Source organism: Nanorana parkeri, unplaced genomic scaffold (genome assembly GCF_000935625.1).
Source record: "Nanorana parkeri isolate BGI_ZX_2015 unplaced genomic scaffold, ASM93562v1 scaffold62, whole genome shotgun sequence".
Lineage (NCBI taxonomy): Eukaryota > Metazoa > Chordata > Amphibia > Anura > Dicroglossidae > Nanorana > Nanorana parkeri.
In genome coordinates this window covers 2,549,067-2,572,470 of record NW_017306330.1, presented here as the reverse complement: position 1 = coordinate 2,572,470, position 23,404 = coordinate 2,549,067, and the positions used below count along the sequence as shown (strand labels likewise).

The following is a 23,404-nucleotide window of genomic DNA, read 5'->3' as shown; positions in this document are numbered from 1 at the left end:
TGACAGGCCCATAAAAGTACTGACAACTATCTCATAGCTACCTGAAGGAACAATTCAAAATTTTAACCAGATAAAGGAGAAGCCTCCTGCAAGACGGGAAGCTGTCAACAAACAAGTGAAGGCCAGATGATCAACCTGATGTTCAATACCAGGTCAGGCTTCATCACCGCTAAATGAGGATGACTCAACTACACTGAGCCTGAAACAGTGAGACTGTGAAACCAAAATTCTACCAAAAAACATAACTACCTGATAAAGAAGAAATGGACCAACAACATGAAGTAGTCATCAGCAAAAAAGTGGGAAAAGTTCAGAGGAGAAAAAAGGTCCACAGAAGGATTCCTGTTACAGGTGAAGACACAAGCCTTCGATTCACCAAACCTTCCAATCTAGGATCTGCTAACAGTCCACATAGAGGAATGACTCAAATAAGAGGAACGACTCAAATAAGGGGTGTAGTAGAAAGCTTTTTGTAGGAGCTGTTAAACTCAGACCTGGAACAGCAAGCTGATCTTCCAGATGCAGGGTAATATGCACTGCATCAATAAGGTTTGAAACAACCCCATGTTAATCTGAGTCAATGGCTGGAAACTGTGCTGCCTCAAAAATATCTCTTCAGAGATAGCCTGTTGGGACTCTAAGTCAGAGATGGTGACAGGGTCCGACAGGCCCAGCTTGATTTAAGGGCTCAGGAGGATGAGAGACTGTGCAGGAGCATGCTTAGAGTCTCTGCAGGCAGAATGCCTCAGCAGCCGAGCACAAACTGCTAAAAAGTTCATGTGGAGGTGGACATGAAGATCCCTGCGGATATGGGGGATGCTTAAGCCTTGTCTGATAATGATGATGCTAAAATGATAAGGGTACCAGATTCCAGACAACAGATGCTGGTTTCCTCTGAGGAAACCAAGTAAACTCCACCAGGACCACTAGGGGAGTGTGGGCTGAGGCTACCCATGGCATCAGAACTGCCCTGTCTGTTAGCAAAAACATGCAACTAGATCCAATGTGAGACAAGGTCTCAGGCATTTACAAACCCGGGCAACTGGTGCTGAGTTTTAGGCGGCCAGTGGTGATCAGGTCAGGTAACTTAGTTGGACAGTGGAAATAGACCGGAGATCTAGAAGTCTCTTCAGGAGCAGGTGCAGTAGCGGGATGCTGATTTTCAAAGCTGAAGGCAGAAAAGAGAACACGGAGCGTGCATACTCAGAAGATGACATCAGCGCTCAGTCCTCTAGCCTTTACCAGTACTGTGAGTTACCGTGCCAAGTGCCCAAAGGTCAAGTTCTAGGTGAACCCCGCACAGTCTCACAGGTCTGGGGAAGGCCTCCAAAAGCTAAAAAAAAACAAAAACAATCTGGATATGTGCTATATATAGGCCAGCTCAAGAACCAATGTGAATGAAGAATCTTGATTGAAGTCACAGAGGAAACAATTCCACGAAACAAGAAAGGCTAGCAAAAATAAAGCAGCAGAGCGAAAGAAAACGCATCCTACCTCTAGCAAAAAACTGAGGCATGCTGGGCAGAGGATGGGTTACACAGGAGCTTGCTTACAATTTTTCTGTTTGCCAGTGTCAACCTTCTGTAGGCAACAGTATAACCCGGCTGTTTCTGAATTCCTCTGTCCCTAAATGGATAAGGAAAACATTTTATATATGTCAACCTACTGCAAGGTTGCATGAACTTTTGTGAAACCAATATTAGAGAAACCATTAATGAACAACCTTGCTTAGATAAACCCCGCTAAGCTGCTGGCAGGACTGTAAAGCAGACTACAAGACATATCTTAATACTCCTTTAGATATAATAATGACAGTCCTGAAATCCTGAATCTACCCAAATCTTGACTTCAATTTGAAAAGCAGAGCCTTGAAATGGGGCCTCTAAAACCTTATTGCTGATCAGACAGGTCACCTATCATGCTGTGGGGCCAAAAGAATATCCATGAGGCAGGAAAGTGTCTGCAAGACCTTGACTTTCTGAGCTGAAGTTGATTAATGCAATGGAATGTCCATTTATTGCATTCAGATTCATGGCATCCGGAGCACTGATAAAGATGTTTAAAAAAAGAAAGAAGAAGAAGGTACATGCAGGTACCACTAGGTTTTTTTTCTTTGCTATCCTGCATCTCCTCCAGCAGGCTTTATCTAAGCACACAGGTTTACTTTAAAACAAACGTAAATGTAAATTTAGGATAGTTATAGTCTTCACATGTTCTTCACTACCTACCTTATTAAACAAATACATGCTACTTACTGGCACACAAAACCCATTTAGATTTATAAATTTTTTAAATAAATATTTTATAATTTTAGGGCTGTTACTGATTAAACTTTTCGTGTTCGATTAATTGAAATTTTTGGAATCGATTAATTTTGATTATAACGCACATACAGATCCAACTACATTGGCCTATACACATACAGCACAGCAATGAAGTAATAAAATGAACTAGGATCACACTAATCCAGCACGTTATTAATCTCACGTGCCCCACCCAATATGGCCGCCGCTTGAGTGGGGCAACTCAGAATAACAACGTGCTGGATTAGTGTGATCCTAGTTCATTTTATTACTTAATTGCTGTGCTGTATGTGTATAGGCCAATGCCTTGGCTGGCACTCGTGCAGAAAGTTTCTTGGGCAAACTCACAGGCCCAAGTGGCTCCGTTGGCTATCGAAGGGAAGGGGGAGGAGTCCGGTGACATCGATGTCCGATGGGGACCGATAAAGAAAGACTGCCATTGATGGCCCTGATATTACCTCTCAGAAACTCCAATAATTAGATATCACAACCAGGATTGCCAGTTCTGCCCAACAGTTTTAGCCAGTACATAGTCAGATGATCACTGTGCTCCCCTGATGCTAACCGCATCATTGGAGAATTAATTATGACCTTGTAGGAGGGGATTGAGTAAATTGATGGACAAACTTCATTAGCCTGCATCCAAAAATTGCTGACATGTTACAATATACAGCAACAGGCTTTTCTGTTAAAAACCATTCCTTGTGCTACAGACAACTGACTTTAATTAAATCAGCATCAGGGTCTTAATCAGCGGATTATGAGAGGGCGATTTCATGATATCTATGACTGTGTTGATAAAGTGGTAAGATCAGAATGCTGCAGGAACCTTGCACTATGTGATGTGGCTTTGTGAATAAATCCTAAAAAGAAGGAAATCTCTTTAAAATCGTCTTCATAGAAAGTTGTCACCAATCAACAAAAGTCATGTGATGACCGAGACTAAAAAAAATATGCTCTATTTTCTGTCTGCTGACTTCCTACCCTGTGTATAAATGTAAAGTCTTTCCATGTTGGCCACATTTATCAGGTACAAAAGACCCTGATGAAGGGCATTTATTAAAACCCTGAAACCCATTGGCCATAATTACAAATTTTGAATGAGAACCAGTCATCCACCCTTTCCCATCTAAGGTTTTGCCTCTCCGGATCACTCACCTTTTGCTGTTTTGTTGTGTTTACATCAGGAACAGGTCTAGGACAGTTTATACTGACTCGAGTATAAGCCGAGGGGGGCACTTTTCAGGCAGATCCCTAACCCCCAGGAGCAATTATAAGCCCATTGAACCCTTAAAGCCCAGTTGAACTTTCATCTTGAATCAGCTAAATACATTCACTGTGTGTACTAAATCACTGCATGTACTACTTTTGCTGCTGGGGAAAATTCTGCATCATCTCCATACATAAAAGGGACAGCATAGCAGTAAAAACAGAAACATTTAACTAAAAGAGCCAGAAGAACAAGAGTAAACCAACAAAGAGGAGAAGAAAGGACACTAGATTTGATTGATATAAGGAAGCCTCTGTAGCAAACGCAAAAACAGAAAGGAAGAACTTGGCATTTAATGTACATTACCTTCTGCAAACTATTAAATTCTCCAGCCATATAGACATATTCACCACCATCCATTCTTATGATCTATAAAAAAAATGAGAATTTTTAACTTGAAAACAAAGTTCATACTTTTGGCTGAAGGTTCTAATATTTTTTTAACCCTTTCATGCCCAGAGGTCTATGCCTATATGCTCAGGCCAATTTTAGCAGCATCAGTGTCGGTTCACTTGTCAATATGCCCATTACAAATTTGCATACCTAAAAACCTTTGTTAAGGGCATATAATGCTTTTTAAAAAAGTATGTTCTGTTTTCTTTAGCACAGCCTTACAAATGCCTAACATTAAAAAAAATGTGTATGCTTTCATTAATGTATTATTCCAAATATTGTAATCTGATAAATACAGCATTAAAACTATGGTACTGTAGATGAGCAGTGCAGCCCATCAGTGGTAGTGTTCATCTGCAGACTGAGCCCTTTAAATTTTTCTTAGTGAGGCCCTCAGCTTGCATGTGGTCACTGCCATAGCCCTGACATAATGATCAGGGCCGGCCTTAGGCCTTTAGGCGCCCTGTGCGAGAAAGCTTTACAGCGTCCGGCCCTGATAATGATCATATGATTGGGAACCATGTTGATTAATTCCTGATCATTCCTGAGAAACCTCTGCTGCACTAAGTAACCCCAGCAAGGGACACTGTGCTGGGGAATGTATATATACACACGCAGAGGGTGGGCACGAACGGATTAATATCTATCCAAGATTCCAACCTATGGAAATAATTCTAGTATTTGAATTATGGGCAAAGTAAAAAATGCCATATATGATGCAGTCTCTAGCATTAACACAGTAGTTTTAGTTTCTCAGAGATCCCCCAGAATAAAAGGTTGTTGATCCTACCATAAGATGTTGTTTTTCCACTTCCTTCAAGTTCAAGCAGTCCAGCAAACGTTTCAGTTCCAGGGGTGGGACAAACAGAACACTGACAGGGATACTTACAATGGTCGCTTTTATTGATATGGCTTACTACCCCAAAAACAAAATAAAAATTACCGTATATACTGGAGTATAAGCCGTCCCGAATATAAGCCGAGGTACCTAATTTTACCACAAAAAACTGGGAAAAAGTATTGACTCGAATATAAGCTGAGGGTGGGAAATGAGGCAGCTACTGGTAAATGTACAAAATGAAGATAGATACCAATAAAATTACATGAATATTTATTTAAAAGAAAAACAATAACCTAGCTTGCTTAAAAAGTGTTAACTGGAGTTGGCCTTTAATTTGTTTTCCTTTTATTTGAAGTTACATGTCCATCTAAGAAGGAATAGGGAAACTCTGGCTCTCCAGCTGTGGTACAACTAGAAATCCCATAAGGCATTGCAAGACTGCGACAGTCTCAGTAAGCACTCCCAGAGACAGATGCACGAAGGGATTTGTTGTTTCACCACAGCTGGAGAACCTCAGTTTTGCCTTCCCCTGATTTAAGACCACCCTATGCCACAGAATGACAACACTGTTGCAAAGTTTCAATTGAGAACAAACAGCATTATCATCTTATTACAGTAAGAAAAAAATAATTGGCTCTACTGGCAAGATCCACAGAGCATAAAGCTATGGCACAGGAGGGAAGTCCCAAAAACTACTGTAAAAATGCTTGTTGCAGACATCATATATGCAAAATTGTGGAACAGCTCATGGCTTGGTCCCACATTAGAAGCAGGGGTAGATGGGAGGCATCTTCAGGGCAGTCCTCCCTAGTGTATCAATTATTATGCAGCTTTTATAATATATAATATTTTTTTAAATATAATTTACAAGTGCCAAATAGGAATTCAAGTGTCCTAAAAATGGCAAAGGCAAAAGGTCTTCTGATGTAACAATATTATGATGCTTAACCACTTGAAGTCCGCGGTGTTAAACCCCCTTCCTGGCCAGGCCATTTTTCAGCATTCAGCACTGCGGTACTTTGACTGACATTTATTCCGTCATGCAACACTGTACTGAAATTAATTTTATACCATTTTTTTGGGGAAAGATAGAGCTTTCTTTTGGTGGTATTTAATCACCACGGGAGTTTTTATTTTTTAAATCACCGAATTTAAAAAAAAAAAAAAAAACTGTTTATTTTTACCCAATTTTTTGGTAAAATATAAAAGACGGGGTCACGTCGTGTAAAAAGACACCAAACATGTCAAGCCTTAAAATTGCACGAGCTACTATAATACCCAGAATTGACCATAGGTGACGCTTTAAAAGCTTTTACCGCTCATCAGTTTAGTGTTATCATTGATTGATGGCCCTAAAATGATTGCTCTCACTCCGAAGTTTGTGGCGATATGTAACATGTGTAGCACAATTGTCATTTTTGCGCGCTGGCGCATCAAACGCGTATTTACGTTTGTATGTGCGTAAACGTGGGGGTGGGGGGACTTAAAAATTTTGTTTTTTTAAAACTATTTTTAAAACTTTTTTTACACTTATTGTTATTGCTATCGCATAGGGTGATAAGACCCCTAATGTCAACTGGGTACCCCAAAAGAAGCTGATGAAGCAGAGATCTGCTTCATCAGCTTCTTCTCCCTGGCTATAGCAGCCAGATGACTGACAGGTGAATGCGGAAGTAATCTAATACACATTACTTCTGCATTCACAGCACGGAGGGAGAACAGCGAGGAATATGCTTATCTCCCTCCCATCTTACCTCCTGACGCTCTCTCTTGAGCCGGTCCTGTGCCGCAGATGGGCTAGCGGAAGCCGGGATTGAAAGGTGAGGGGTCAGGAGGGGGCGGCCCTCGACGGGGGGCGAGCAAAACGCAACATACAATCGATTGGCAGGCTATAGAGCCGCCGATCGGTTGCATGTCAAACAGCCGGTAACGGCTGTAAAGAACGGGTGGGATTTTCCTGCCCGGGGGCGCGCGGGAGAAGGAAAAAAAAGCCTTCTAATTACGGCAACCCGCCCATGTGAGTCTGACTACATTCGTTTTTTCACAATGGGTTGACGGCAAGCGGTTAAAATGTGCACCTATTTACCAAAATCTTTTCCCAGTTTGTCATTCCAAAGGAGGCACCCATTATGTCCAGACTAGTTGGCAGCTTTTGTGTGCTGCGTTAACAGACTGTGGTGGGGTACCTAGTAAATACAATCAAATAAAAAATGTCTACCAAAGATACTCTGCATAAGACAGTACTATGTGATACTAAAAAGTAGAAGTCGAGGCAAAATTATTTTTCCCTTCTGTGGAGTTTCTTGCCCCCAAGTCAACGTGCCTTACCTTTTTACATAACTGTTCTACAGTCAGCTTTCTTGATATATTAGATCTTGGTCCCAATGTGCATAATAGTTCCTGTAGACTATAATTGGGGGCTTTTGAATACAATGGTCACAATTCTAGAAGTATATATGCTAAGCTCGCTTGGCAAGGCCATAGTGCTACTAACGGTGAGGTTCTGAGTTTGATCCGCATATGTATGACATACATTTTAACCTTGTGAAATAAAAAAAAAAATGATATTTATATATATTTATTTTCCCAGTCCTTATTCTATACCCTGACTTTTACATTAAGACATCTAAAAAACTACAATTTTCCCTTCATTACACTGCTTTCTATCTGCTTTCAGTTATAAGGGTGTGTGAAAAAGCATAACAAAATATATTACTCAGATCACATATTACACATTACTAACTTTTTTTCCTACAGAACAGAGAAGAGAGACGGGAGACGGAAAAGAAAAAAAAAGGGAGTTACACTTACTGCCCCGGACACCCAATTAGCATAGTCACTACACAGGTATACTGCCAGATTGGCTAGTTCTTCAACTGTGCCCAGACGTCCACAAGGAATTCGCTTAATCATGTCAGCCGCAAAGGCTCCAGTAGGGTCCAGGCGACTAAAGGCTCCCTGATAAATGGAAAGAAAATAGGGATTAATTAAAGACAAACAAATCGTGTTCAACTGTAATCTAGGACTATGGAAAGTTACAACATGATCTAAGAAATGTTTATGTACCTTGGTTCTTATGGGCCCAGGCTGTATGACATTGAACCTAATGCCATATCTTCCCCACTCAGCCGCAAGGGATCTACAAATTGGAAGCACAATGCATAATTTCACCAAAAGACTTAGAAAAAGTCCACAAATGTTACTGTTCTTTATTAATTCTGCATGAAACAGTTCAAATGACCATCTTTGCCACTTGCACATCACGTGAAATGGTGTATGAGGCTTTCTGATGAATCATCAGAAATGAGTATCTATTCTTTAGGGACATTACTGATTCACAGTATGGTTGCCTTGTAACACAGGTAACACATCACATTTCAATGTTAAATTTCCACATATAATATTAGCATTTAAACACCTGCACTGATTAGTATGGCAAAATGGAGATTGTGATGGCTTGGTGTGTTAATATTTGATTTTTGACATTATAGATTTTATTTATGTTTAATAAATCAATATGAGCAATGCTTTAATTTGATGCCATTGGCTTGTAATACATAGGTATTATTGGATATTTATTTTATTTATGTTACCAGCAAGTTCTGGGACATTAACCTGAAACTGAAAAAACATAAAATCTAACGCATGTACTGCAGTCATTCCACATAATTTAATTTAAGGATCATTTTGCTAGAATTTGATTAATCTACCAACATTTCTGCAATGCTAAAGAAAAACTCCAATCATGGATGGCCATGCAGGTGTTGCTGCTGGAAATAGAATTCAGCACTGCAAAGCAAGCCTGCTAACCACTTTGGCTGTCCTCCAAAGCAGTTATGATTATTAATAAGCTGTATGGAGTATCATGAAGCACTTACTTGCACAGTGCTTCCACGCCTGCCTTTGCAGAAGCACTAGGGACTACAAAACCAGACCCGCTCTCTGCATATATCGTAGTAATAGCCAGAAATGCAGCACCTGAAATTAGATAATCTGGATTGGTAACATACAATAAATAGTGCTGAAAACACAAATAAAACAATAATAAATCTAATAAACATATTAACACACATGAGCATATATGTCAGGTTTATTTTTATACAGCACATTTATGTGCACACTTTCCAATTTGCTCAAGATCCAATTTACATTCACAAAAATTACAATACTGATCGCTGCTATTTGCAAGCTCATGGTAATCATTGAAATCTCCACAGGTCTTCAAAATCTGAAAGTCTGCTCTAAAATCTTCCTATATAGTTGTTTCTGTCACCAGTATTACGTAGCGGGCTACAGGGATTGCCCTGTAAATAGACTTTAGCAAATTTTAGTCTGTATTACATCTTTTCAAAAAGCTACAGGTCTAGGAAGTGCAACCAAGACTGGCTACAGATGCTGGTCCCACCAAATCCTTGAACACAAAGGAGAAAACAACTAGAAGTCTTTAAAAGCCTAACTGGGGTTTGATACCACCTATAAACATATCCTCTTATTGTGTTCTTTGTGTTCTTTTAAAAGTATCTAATGAGGTTTTGGAAACCCAATATTCTTTGCTTAGGAAGACACACTTATACAGGATAGTAGAGTCCCTTAGAAAGGCTAATTAATGCACAGGCATATCAAAAGATAAATCTATCAGCAAGTTTCACTTTTTACAGAGGTTTTCAAAGAAAGAAGGGGTCTCAAAGGAATGTAATGTCAGAAGTTCTTGCATTAAGCGTGAAATCTGAAGGTATAAAAATGCAGCTGAGCAACAAAGCTGGAATTTGTTTCTGAGGTGAGAAAGGATAAAAACGTAGCCACAAGATCCAAAAGCTATCCGATCTCTTTACTACTCCAACCTTTCCATCTGTTAGACTTGAGACCAAAGGAAAGTCCGAGTTGTCTATAACAGGAGCAAGAAATTCCATTGAGTATAAATTCACTTGAGCACCTGCCACTGCCACACATTTTAAGATGTTGAATTTGTGGATGGAAGACATGTGGAGCTTATGTATTTAGAAAGCTTCCTCTATATAAAACCATAACAGTTTGGAAAGGGTTAGAGGACACTGAGCAACATACCAAAGCTAGAAATGGTAATATAGTAATTTCAGGTGTCTAGCAATACACTTCTGCTGCTCAATCTGGGGATGCCAAGGCCATCTTTTATCAGATCACAAAATGGAAGCCATTTTCCCTATTACATTTAGTAGGTTTGTGGTTCAGTAATGCTAGTTTTAGTTTTTAGGCTTTCCAATTGGTGGGGGTACTTAGGGTCCTTATTTAGAATAATCTCTTCACCTATGAAACCAGATGGGACGTTTGGAAATTAGAGTTATAAAGAAATCTGTGCCTGGAATCTTGACAGTCTTCACTCTTTGCACCAACAGAATTTTCTTGTCACATATTGGAGCTCACTACTACTTGAGGAAGATTGCATATCTGGGAAAAAAAGTAGCAAAACCAATTGAGAAATTCATCTTAACCCATTTAGGTTTCAGCACCAAGAATTGTGCTAGTCGTGTGTAGTTTTTGGCACAGAAAAACGGAAAAGAACAAACTTATCCACATGCCCTGACCCATTACCTCAACCTAACCCAATCTCTAAATCTTAACCCTGACCCTTAAACAAACCACAAACCCTAACCTTAAACCACTAAAATTCCAGGAGTCCGGTGCCGAAAGCAGTTGTCTCATAGCTTTAGTGATACCCACCTTCTAATATAAGCCTTAAAGGCTGACTAAGAGAGATAGAGGTCTCATTATTATTTAAAATTAGATTTCTCTTGAGATTTGACCTCAATTCACAACCGGATGAGGATCTTTAAATTTTCAATAAGGCAAGTTCTTTTCAGCTTAGTCCACGGAGTTTTGAAATTTACAGTCACATGGCTAAAGATAAAGATTTTTCATAATTGTGTAGAGTTTTGTAAATTAAGCCTTTCCACTATTTATGCACAACATTCATATTACACTGAGCCCAGTGTCTAACTTCTTATTTGAATAACAGCTTTACTTTACCAATGTTAATAGAACCACAAACAAATGTGAACTATTCAGCTAATAAACAACTCATTGGTGCATGATCAATAAACGCAATCTCTCATTCTACATCAAAAACTCAAGCCGTTTAAAAGCTATCAAATACTATGATTAAGACCACTTAGGGTTAAAACCTATAAGCCAATTCTGTTTTTTATGTTCTGATGCAGATTTAAATAAAAAAAAATATATATTTCAGTTAGATCCTTCCTAGTGATGCTGGCTTTTTCATGTATATTCCCCAACGCTCAGTTAGTCCCCATTGAGCTCTGCCATTCTCCTTTTGGCACAGCTTAGAAAAAGGTGAATCTAAGCTTAAATACAACCAAAATGTCAAAGGCATGTCTGATCTTACAGTGAGAGTAAAGTGTCAGTGCTTTCTGCATACAACTGCAGCCTGCAAAAAAAGTGTTTAAAAATTGAAATGTGGGATGAGCTGACGTTTTCCAAAAAGTCAAACTTTTGCCTATTACTTTAAGAAGAGCAGCCTAGCAAGAACTAGCTTACCTAAAAGAACTGCAGGAAGACAGTTTGTACTCCTACCCAAGACAGTAACTTGTGGAACCCACTAGGAAAACAAATTAAAGCCCCCTTTAATATTTTTGTTTAATTATTTCTTGTGAGATATTAGCTGGCAAGATTGTGGATGGTGTATAGGTGTCACCTAGGTTTCTCACCTACACATGGTGAGTGGCTCCAGGGTCTGTGTCTGTTGTTTTCTTAGATCTTAAGTCCTGGTCTGGATCCTGGTGCCCAGAGGCTTTGTAGAGCTGTGGGTGGGATAAAGCCTTGAGTCCTAGGGTCCACATTTTACAAGTAAGCCAGACCTCACTAATGAGTCAGCTGTCCACAGGTCTTTTTAGATATGGCTTACCTATGCTAGAGGCTCTCTTTCACTTTCTGTGCTGTGAGAACCTACTGCTCTGTGGAAAGGTTGACTGCTGACAGACTATTAAAAGATACCAAAGCTGCCTCTTTTGGGGAACCCATTAGGGGGCACCCTGTTAGTCAGCAACACACATGGGTTTAGTTAGGGACTTGGACAAGCAGATGTTTTGCTTTGTTGTATGCTATACTGTAGACTTGCTGAAAAAAGTCAGCACTGATGCCATGTTTGTTTACTGCTTTGCTAAATAAAAGTGCAGGTACAAACCTGCTTGAATTTTTCTTGGATGTCCTGGTCTCATGCATGGTTTACTGCATTTATATATCCACCCCTGCACACGCGTGTACGCACACATACACTGTATATATATATTCATTTTAACCAAATTTACATAGAATTTAAGATCTGAGAAACAAAATTAAAACAAACTTTGTTTCATAAATAGCTCCTGTTGCTACCTGCGTAAACCTTCGTGCAGTCAGAGTGTTGGGCCCCCTAGGAGATGCATGGTCTGCTATGGCTTCAGTTGTGCCCTTGACTCTACCCGTTTATCCAAATCATTTAGATATCTATAGAAGAGTGACTAAAAAAACTTGCACAGTACACAGAAAACATCAAACCAGCATTTGACCCTGTCTATTCAAATCAAATGCCCCTTCCATGGCCTTACAAGCATACACACTGGTGCCATTTTTGTCAGTGGCAAGGTAGCCATCTAGCATGTCTCATGAGTTGTGGAAGAAAACCAGAACAAAAGATAGAAACTCAAGCAAAGATTTAGAGAAAATATAAACTCTACAAAGAGAGGGTTCCTGGTGAGAATATAGTTACACATTAGATAAAGTTGGAAAAAAACCCCAAAAATATACAAAACAAAAAAAACACACAGGTTCATCAAGTTCAACTTGTGCATGTGTGTGTAAGGAAGTTTTTTGTGTTTGAATCCAGGATCTGGAAAGACACAATCTGCTGCCAACTTGTGCTAGATAAGCAACAAAATAGTGCAAAATGTGCCATAGGGAGTAATGGGGTAGCCTCTAGGAGAGCCTTCTCTCATTGTCGCTAATGCTATAAAATATCTGAATGGCAGCACTTCAAGAAATTATGTTAGGACTGCACTACACAGAGGTACCATGACACAGCTTTACTCAGTATTCCATTTGAATAGATGCATTTTTGTGCATGCTTTTAGATTTTTTCCTATTGTCCAGGAGAGTATACTGAAATTATAATAAAGACTATTGCCACAGATCATCTAGTGAAGGCACACATTTCCATTCTGCATCAAACCCAGCTAAATTATTAATGGTTTAATAATAAACGAAAAGTTATCAAAACAATTCTAATTAAATTATTCCTGCCTTGGGGATATCTATACAAAATTTAATACCACTGAGGGGATGGAGAATCTGACGCAGCTAATCAAAATTGATAGCGGGGGGAATATGCTTCAATTGGAGCACAATAAATTGAGTCATGAGCTATGTACACATTTACTGGAGATGCCTGGGGAGATCTGAGAACAACTAAATTGAGCTAGAGATCGTATACCTCCATATTTCATACAATGGACCAAAGATCTGATAAATCAAGAGTGGACATAAATATAATACCCTGTTGTAGAATAATACATCATCACAAGACACACATCACTGCAGATGCCTACGAAGGTCATTTGCCTATAGTGAAATGTGTGGCTGAATATAAATGTATTCAGTTGCTCTGCAAGTTGTAAATTATAAGCTTTCCTAAAAGGAGCATTCCTCCTCAAACTGATTCATCAGTAAATGGTGGACCATTGTGTGATGCCTTTACCCACTGGCTCCACAAGCCATGGAGTTAAAGGTTCTAATTCTCTCCACTAGGGATGTCCCGATACCGATGCTAGCATCAGAATCGGGCCCGATACAGGGCATTTTGACAAGTACTTGTACTTGTCAAAATGCCCCGATGCCTAGCGCCGAAGCTTGCACTATGTTTTTTTCTTTTTCTTATCTTCCGTGGTGGCTGGGGTCCACTGGGCAGGCTGTAGGAGCGTCGCATCACTGCTGTGGGCGGAGCTCCAGGTGGGGGTCTAATGTAGTTGGCCGGCGACCTGGAGCTCCACCCACAGCAGTGACGCGACGCTCCTCCGCTCTGCCGCTCAGCGCCGACGTCGTCCTCACGAGAGGAAAAAAAAAAAAAGCTATCGGCAGCTTGTGAGGCACCTCCATTGCACGTGGAGCGGTGACGGGGGGCAAGGAGCAGTGACAGGGCTGGACTCATGGATCTGTGACAGGCTCTGTCACCTCCCTCCCCTGTCCCCGGCTCGTTCTTGTCACATGAGTTCTAGCACAGTGCTGTGCTGTGCTAGAACTCCTGTGTTGGAGGTGACAGTGCCAATAAAGAGTACCCGTCACCTCCAAATGCTATCAAACAGGGGTTTGTTAGCCCATGTGTGATAGCAATAAAATTAAGTGAAAAAAAGTTAGGAAAAGTAAAAAATAATAAAATAAAAAAGTTACAAAAATAACTGATTAAAATTGTAACTAAATAAAAAAAATTAATAAAAAGACAATGAAGTAAAAATATTAAAATAAATTAAAAATGTTTACAAAGTAAATAAAAATTGAAAAAAAAATGAAAACCAGCCCCGCTGCCCCCATCTGCATTAGAATAAATGCACACCTGATTACAGCTTGGTCATCACTCCAATATGAAGACATCTTCAAGTACTTAAACTAGCCGTTTTCAAAATACATTTGATTTTTAGTGAATACATAAATCAATCAAATACTGGCTAAAGACAAAGATGTAATATGGAATCTAAATGCAACTTCCATGGTACACAAGGTTAATGTCAGACCCTGGTTATGACAATTATCTGCTGTATCAATTGCTGTGGCACCTTACAAAGTAATGTCGGGGGAGGCTATACTTCTCTATACATCCATTAAAATACAACTATGGACCCATACTGAGAAAATATGTGTTTCAGCACTTAGAATAAGTACATCTGAACTTACAGTAAAGTCCCACAAATTCCAGTTGACAGCTCCACCCAATGCAGCTACCTGTGATTGTATGGCAACATTGCTGCAGGGCTCCTAAATTCAGAACAGAGTTGCCACTCATGTAAACTGTGCCTGCTTGCATTAAAGTGGGATGAAAAAATGTTGTGGGGGCGTGACTGTTAGCACCGTCACTGCTGATTCACAAGCCTGCAGCCTGTCAATCAGCACCTGGTCACACCTAGTTCTGCCCACTGCTTTCTGGATTGACAACACTGCTGTGATTCTGAAACTCAGGCACTGTAAGCTCCAGTGCCTGCAAGGGAAGTGAATGAAGCACAGATGAAGAAGGATTTGGCTCAGTCAGGGAAGATAATGATAGCTTTTTGAAGCTTGTACATCACACATAGGAACCTTACATGGTACTTGTTAGGCTGTCATATAGGAGCCTTTAGGTGTACTTTAAAAATTACAAGGCATGAATTATTTCTTAGTGCTAGTTTCTGGCCCCCGCTGACTTGTGCGACTAAATGTTTTATTTTCCCTAGAAAACAATAACCTTAATAGCTGGGTTGCATGTAGCAGTAAAAATGTGCAAAACACCACATTAAATGCACCTGTAAAACAAAAGTGTGCATTTTAAAAAACAAAGGCTTTGAATAAAGGCCTAAAAGTACAACAAAAAACACCATGACAGATTGCATGCTTTATTAAGACAACTGTTACTTTTATCTCATTGCTCCAATCTTTCATAATAAGAGATGTTCTCAGCAGATTAAAGGCAGATCTTCACACCTTAATCCAATTGCCCTTTTACAGGATTTGCTGAATCTGGCATAGTCCCTAGATGTTACATTTGTTACCAGAGACTTTGATGGTCAATTCAGTCATTAATGTCCTACATGTCCCCATATATTCTCCTTTGACCACCTAGGATTTGATCAGTTCCTTTTACATGTGTTTCTAAATGTCTATTCTGATAAACACGAGTGGTTGTCTACAATACTGGGTTAAGGACAATGCATTCATCTTCCGTGTTATTTCGCACAACGAGGATTTCATTAAAGTCTGGGTGCCGCAGAGAAACCCTTATCAGATGAAAATGTTTCTGTTGTGAGAGTTATGATTTCTTCCTCAGTTATTATACTGTCATCTATAATGCATTATTGCTTTTCAGGTTCTGTGCTGACACATTAGTTAACAGTGTTTTGGTTGTAAACTCCAATTCTCTTTGGAAGGACAATATTTTTCCACGTGTTAGTGACAGTTAGAATTAGGAAACAAGTTTTCAGAATAACAGCTTTCACAGTTTATGCCTCTGAGCAGTCATGTGCAATAAGTTACACCAAATATTCGTAGCCAACAATTACACTGCTACTAAACAAAATCGGGGGGCACATGCTACCTGCGGAGTGCACCAAAATATCTTTCTGGTAAAGATCTTAAGCAGGTGGCCATTATATTGTCTAACTGTAGAGTGGTCCCCACCTTGTATATGGTCCTGAATCTAGACTTTCAAGAAAATTAAGGTTCAATGGTTTAAGGGTTTCCCTTTCTATTATAGCATAACCTTCACTCACTGAATCACACGAAGGAGATTTCAATGTACAAAATCATTTGTTAAAAGTGATCCCTCTGAGACATCTATTGTCCGCCACATAAAATGCTGTTTTAACACCTCTCTCAGGTTAATAACACATCCTAGACTCGAGTTATGCAAATGCAATCAACACCTGGTTTGCGCCTAACAGATTATGTGGATTGGAGAAACATTCACCATTTATTCCCCGATAATTTTTTGTACAAGTCATTCTGAATTGAGAAAGCTGGTCGGATGTCTGGTGAAACGTATTCAGTTGCCTTGACTTATTTTTACAGATACATTTGTTAAAAGACTGCAGTCCTGCCAAGATGCAAAACGAACAGCGTCATGGCCATGGTTGCTAATAGGGATGCACTGATACTAGTAACAGTATTCGTGTCAATACTGAGTATTTGGGCGAGTACGCATACCGCACCCAATTGCTCTAATACCGCATAATGATTCGTCGCCTGGCTTTCCGGATTGGCTTCCCAGCCAATCAGCATCGAGCTGGCAAAACACCATGGAGTGGGCTTTCTGGCCAATCAGGCAGCGGGGTGGCGAGTAATGACCTGCCTCCTGATTGGCCAGGAAGCCGGCTCGATGCCGATTGGCTGGGAAGCCGGCAAAACAGCTTCAAGCCGGCCAAACAGCATGGAGCTGGCTTCCTGGGCAATCAAGAAGCCGGGTGGCGGGTAATGGCATGCTGCAGGGCTTCCCAATTGCCCATGAAGCCAGCTCCATGCTAGTGAAGTACCGGCATCGGCGAATACCAAAAAGCAAAAAAAATTGAGGACATATGTCGATTTTTTTTTGTTGGTTGCTTGAATGCCGTATCATGGGGAGTTTACTGTATTCTCTTTTGTTCTTTGAAGGACACAGTGGAGGATCTTCAATATCGTACCTGTGGGATGTCCCAAAGATATGTCTACCGAGGAGTGGGAAACAACTACACAACTCCAGGTAACAGGTGGTCGTACAGAGGGAGCTACATAGGGTCTTTATGTGGGGTGTGCCCTAACTAAGGAAAGGAAGGCTAGCAGTCTTTGGAAGATGATTGCAGGTCCAACGGTAAAGCCATACCCAACAGCACACCCCCCCCCCCCCCCAAAAAAAAAAACCAAAGAAAAAAAAATGAGGATTACACTCAAGGAGCATTACCTGGGATGAAAGTCTCTGTGCCCTAGCATGCGAAGCATGCCACCCATGCGAAGCAGGACCACCAGAGAAAACTAGGTTGTAGGAAAAATCTAGAGCAAATACGTATGGTATCCAAAAACATTGGGCTTCCTGGAAATAGTAACACCAAAGAAAGGTGTTCTCAGGGCATCTAAGGGATCCTAGACAGGTAGCGGCCCTAGTGGAATCCACAGGCTACCCCTCTTACGTTACTCTGGTACAGGACAAAATAGTACATGTAGGCTTGGCAGCTGGCAAACTCCTTATGATAATCAGTCGCAAAGGAATGGGGAGACCCTGATCAGATTGAGTGTCCATAGCAAAAGGCTTAGAGGCCACTAGAGCTGCAGATAGGTCAGAGATTGAGGGTGCGGCTTCCCAGGATAGGTCACCTCTCCTTTGTCAGCCTGCAGCCTGGGGGTACACTGTGACAGAGCAATGAGGTCACATGTCTCCCCCTCCATCATAAGATATCTCACATGCTGCCCTTAGATACAGAATAGGGCTGTCGGAGACGACCCAGCATGTAGCAAAGGTCTGCATGGACTTAGGCCCCATTCACAATGTGCGATTCGCAAATCACGCGTATTTTGCGCGATATCGCGTGATTTGTCGTGCGGTATCGCGCAAATGCTTGCATTGAGCAAGCTTGAATCGCGGCTAAATCTAAAAAGGGTCCTGCTGTAGCGACGCACAACTCGCGACAGCAGGACCCTTTGCCCCATTGAGAAGCATTGGAGAGCGATATCGCGCGGTAAATTGCCGCGATATCGCGGGAATTACCGCGCGATAAATCACTCAATGTGAACGGGGCCTCAATGTTTGGGCTGGGGGGAGGAGGGGGGGACGACTACAAGGATCTATATTATCCAGCCTGTGCTTTTGTGCCTAATTTCCTACTCCTGAAGTTGGCGCTATAACCCAGTGCAAAGAGATTTAAGATCTCTGTCTCCTTTAATGAATGGAAGATAAAACAGTGCCAAAGCACTATTTTTTATTTTAACTTGCTGTAGCAAAATTAAGGGTGATTTGTGAGTGCTAAATGGCTCGATGCACCTCCTCACCATCATCATAAAGGGAGTGCTGGAAAAGGGATGAATGTGCGCCAGGCCAATTTCATGCTTGTGTATACAGGACCTTACTTTTTCTATTTGGATACCTATACATACAGTCACAACTCAAGCATTAGAATCTCATATTTACTGGCTGTATGATGTAATAAATTTGCATGCCACAGCTGCCTCAAATGAAGGAAAGAACAATTTTCTACCATTTAGCAGTGTCCAGGCAAAAGAGCCCTTGACATGCAGATATCACTACGCATTTTAATGCTTAATTGGTTTTCGCTAAATTGATCTTTTGACGTGCCATTTTCAGACTCAATTTCTTCCTATGTAGTGCAGCTCAAAACACACCGTTAGAAGTTACGCTCTGACAAAGTCCTAAAAACAAGCATTATAAACACATTAACGAGATCTTGATGAAGTGCTGGCAGCTGCTGTGTAATGTCTGCACAGTGTAAAATGTAAAGAAATGAGCAGATGATAGGATGTTGGGGCTCCAGTGGCGATAGTGGTTGAAAGCTATGAGCTTATTTCACAGTAGGTAAAGGTTAAGTCCAATCAAGGTCGATATATGTCTTACCTTTTCCTGCCTTAATTAGCTCTCTCCCAACCTCAAGAGTTACGTAAGCTGTGCCATTAAGAACTATGTCTGTGATTGTTCGCCAGGCGTTTGCCGATAGTCTTTCCGAAGGAGAAATGAAGTTCCCAGCAGCATTGTTTATCACAACCTGATAAGAGATAAATTATTAATATTATACCACCAATACAGACTTGTTAAATATCATAAACCATGTCACTCAAAGCCAAGTAACACACACACATATCTCTATCTATCTAGATCTATCTCCACACATCCAGCGGTTATCTGCCGCTAGACAGATTATGCTCAGGGCCAGTCAGCTGTCCCTAGTAGTCGCTGGATGTGTGAATACATGCAAACAACAGTGGACAGCTGTGGATCCTGTCAGCCTGCCATTGCTTCCCAGCTAAAATGACAGCTGCATGCACCTGTGATTCCAGTCGCAGGAATCCACTGATCGGCCTGAATTACTAGTGTGAATGATGCCCAATTAAAAAAGATCTGTTAAATCTAAATCTTCAAATGAGTTAAGGTTTTATTAAACAACAAACAAAAAAGTTTACTGTCCAGGTCCATTGTGTAATTATAGATATTCAGTATATCAGAGTGGCCATATCTGCTCATAACATGGCCAGACTTCGTTTTCTGCTTACTCATGTCACTGAGTTATGCTTGATTAAAAAAACTGCAAACTGTGCAGTCTCTAACAGTAACAAACATCCACAATGCATCTGGTAGGCAGAAATGTCTTTGATTAGGTTGTATATGACATGATGGGACTCTGAGGAGTGTTTTATATTGAAGCAAACAGATTTTTTTTATTTGCTTGTTTTTACTTTTAATTCTAAAGTGATTTTGAAATGCTGACATATGACAGTAGGTCCACTTCAATAAGACACTTGGACAAATTTGGCTCCATCTTCTCACTTTCACATGTGTTAATTTGCTGTTTTATTGCATGTGTTATTTAATCTAGCTAATATGCTAATCGCCTCTGTCATAAAATTGAACCCCCATTGCTTAGTGTCTTGGAAATATAATGAGCACCCTCAGCAACTCCATCTGGACAAAGAAAAATGATTTTATCATTACCAAATTGTTAAGCTTTAGTCAGATAAGTATCTTCGACATACAAATTCACACTTTAAGAAACTAAATTGGAACATAATACACTTCATAAGAAATGTCTAGAATGAGTTTGACATCCCTGTGGATAAATGACATATTTTTAGCGTTAATAATCTAAGGGAAAGCCTAGGGGAACTCCATTAGATTTGCTGCTTAATATAGTCCAGAGCCTGTTGTGACCCATTTACAAAACTTAATGGCACACTACAAAACCTCATAAAATATCTAATCAATTATAAAATATTCACATAATTTCAGTGAAGGTATGCAGATGCACATTTTTTGTCCATGAGATTGTGTCCACACACACACACACACACACACACACGGAAGACAGGGAGAAAACAAGAGAACCTTATATAATGTATAGAGCAATGAAGAGTTCACTGGCACTCCAAAATATCAAATCATTTTATTGGAATAACAGGATAGGTTTCACAGTGTGTAGCAACGTTTCGGAAAACAATATGGTTCCTTCCTCAGGCAAACATTGTGACAACCAGCAAACCTAAACCCAATATTTACACGCAAGAAGTGCGGGATTGTGACGTCACAATGACATCAGAGGGGTTGGTGTCAGGGTTTTGATTGGTTTACTTGGGTTTATGTTCTTTTGCTGGTTGTCACAATGTTTGCCTGAGGAAGGAACCATATTAGGCTTTGAAACGTTGCTACACACTGTGAAACCTATCATGTTATGGCAATAAAAGGATTTGACATTTAGAATTTTTGCTCTATGGATTGATTTGCGGCGCCATGCGCATACACTGTTGCGCCCATCCAAGATCTCTAGGATTACCATACCGGTCAGGAGTGTGATGGGACATGGACACACCTTATATAATGTAGTCTCATTCTATTTTTCATAGCTACAAAAATAGCAAAGAAAAGTATGTTGCAGTAAACCATCTAAATAATACACAACTTGTCATCATCAAGAGTGTAGAGAATATCCTTGCCCATGCAGATCTTTATTTCGCAATTAAAGTATAGAACCAGACCTTAGTCCCACAGGTCAACAGTGGTTGGTAGGATAAGAGATGCTAGAAAATGTTGTGAAATGCTTGTGTTACAGAGGTGCAGGTATTGGTGGAATTTGCAAATGGGATGGCCAATGAGAGAGCTTGTTTACTTTCCTGACTGATCCACCTGACCGGCTATCCCCAAGAAGAACATAACCTACTTCTTAGTTTGAGGGGTAGGCAAGGCCCTGATGGACCCGACCTTCCCCGTCTCAGAGTACCATCTTCTACCCGATGTCCCAAGTACTGAACTCAAGACTGTCATTCCCATCTGACACTTGCTGACTGATAGCTGCTGCCAGTTTGTCCAGGACTTGTGAATGGTGTTATTACAAGGTAGGATTAAACACTGCAATGTCATTCAGGCAAGGGACTTAATTTTCTTAGCTTTTTCCAGCAGGCTATTCATGACCCTGTGAAAAGGTGGCTGGTGAGATCTTCATACCAAATAGTATTGACACAAACAACCAATTTTTTTAAAGTGAAGTTTCTCTAAGTTAAACATGCAAGCTTTCAAAATTGTCTAGGTTCCTTCACTGGGCATTATACAATTTTGAACAAGAAGTGTGTACTGTTTAACAGTCCTGCATGGCACATCACAACATAGGTTGTCCAGCATTAACAGGTGTTATCGGTTCTCAGGGTGTTTTGCTTAAATGGCGTCACAAGGACAGGTGATCTGCTATGATTAGGAAAATCATGGATTTGCAAGGAAAATTATTCGGAAGCCAATTGTTTTGTTTACTTGGCTCACTGGACTACAACAAAGCATTCTTCACAAGAAACGGGATATCACTACAACTAGAGCTCAGGTTAAAAGCCAACTCCACCAGCAGAATGCTATGACGACATATAAATGATTTCTCATATGGATAACATAACCTGACTTGCCTTCCATTCCCTCCTCTCCCCATACCATTAAAATGTAAAATGGCCTGACAACTCAAACTAAGCTTTGAAATAATATCAGCATGACATTATTATTGTTTAGAGTATGTTCATGCCATTGCGTTATGTGTTTTGGTGCGCTGTGGCATTCATTTTGAATGGTACCCTGAACCAACTTTTTTGCACCACAATACCGTGGGTTGAAGTGCGCTGTGTTGCCAAAAATGCAGCACATACTATAATTGTTTTACATTTGGCAACCCAAACAAAATAAATGGGATGCTTTCATGCAATGCACATAATTATCCATGCAGTAAATGCAATGGATAACCCTGGTGTGAACGGGTCCCCTTAGGCTGACCCACTGCTGGAGTAGATGCTTTTCAGGGCCAAATTGAGATTTTAGGTTCATTCACACTGGCCCGTTTTGCGTTTTATTGTGTTAATATGTGTTGTGTTAAGACAGCCCATTCTTTTTAACAGGTTGCCAGCATACCAAAAATCAGCCGCGCCATTTTTTTTCCAATGCAGCCCACCACAAGGAGCGACAGTCTTTAGGTCCCTCTGAAAATTAATGCCACCACAATGAAGCATGTATAGTGCTATGCCATTTTTTGCAACTTAAAAAGGTAGCTAATTCCCTGCCTAACATTCTCATCATCCATCTACACCAGGGGTACCAAAGTATCAGCCCGCGGGCCAATTCCAGACTGCAAACCGGTACCATGTGGCTCGTGTACCCGACTTGGGTGAGCAGGTACATGGTCTGCATATCTCTCAGATGCAGGGTGCATAGCTACTCCTGGCAGTGCCAGCGCTTAGTGCGAGTCAGAGCAGAACAGACTTTATTGAGCACAGGCAAAAAATATGGATTTTGGCTGGTGCAGAGCGTACTAATCACCCATTGCACTACCAGGGAATGTGCCTTCTCCCTGCAAAAAAATTTAAGCAGGTGAGGGGGCCCTTTCCTTTATTTTAAGTAGCTGTGTGTGTGTGTGTCTTTCTGTGTGTGCCTGTGCTTAAAATTAAATAGTTAAAAACAAAATATGTGACGTGGGGCCCCCCTCCCGATCCATACCAGACCCTAAAGGTCTGGTGGGAAAGTTAGGTAAAAAAAAGAAAAAAAAAGTTTGGCCGTGACCCGAGAAGACCCATGGCCAAATGAAAACAAATGGGCGGAGCCGGCCGTGACGTCAACCCCAACACATCTGGGTGTCCTACCTTGATGCAAATAACCCCCCCTGTCTGCACCCC

At 40.6% G+C, this 23,404-nt stretch overlaps 1 protein-coding gene across 1 annotated transcript in view; it reads right to left on the bottom strand.

Annotated features, from left to right (window-relative positions):
- The window catches only part of DECR1 (2,4-dienoyl-CoA reductase 1, mitochondrial), a 52,809-nt gene that overhangs the window by 463 nt on the left and 28,942 nt on the right, over positions 1–23,404 (bottom strand). Inside the window, exons 5-9 of the mRNA XM_018576278.1 lie at positions 19,113–19,260; positions 8,686–8,785; positions 7,874–7,946; positions 7,619–7,765; positions 3,880–3,942 (exon numbers count right to left, since the gene is read on the bottom strand). Coding sequence (XP_018431780.1) covers positions 3,880–3,942; positions 7,619–7,765; positions 7,874–7,946; positions 8,686–8,785; positions 19,113–19,260 — 531 coding nt within the window. The remainder of the gene's footprint in view (positions 1–3,879; positions 3,943–7,618; positions 7,766–7,873; positions 7,947–8,685; positions 8,786–19,112; positions 19,261–23,404) is intronic.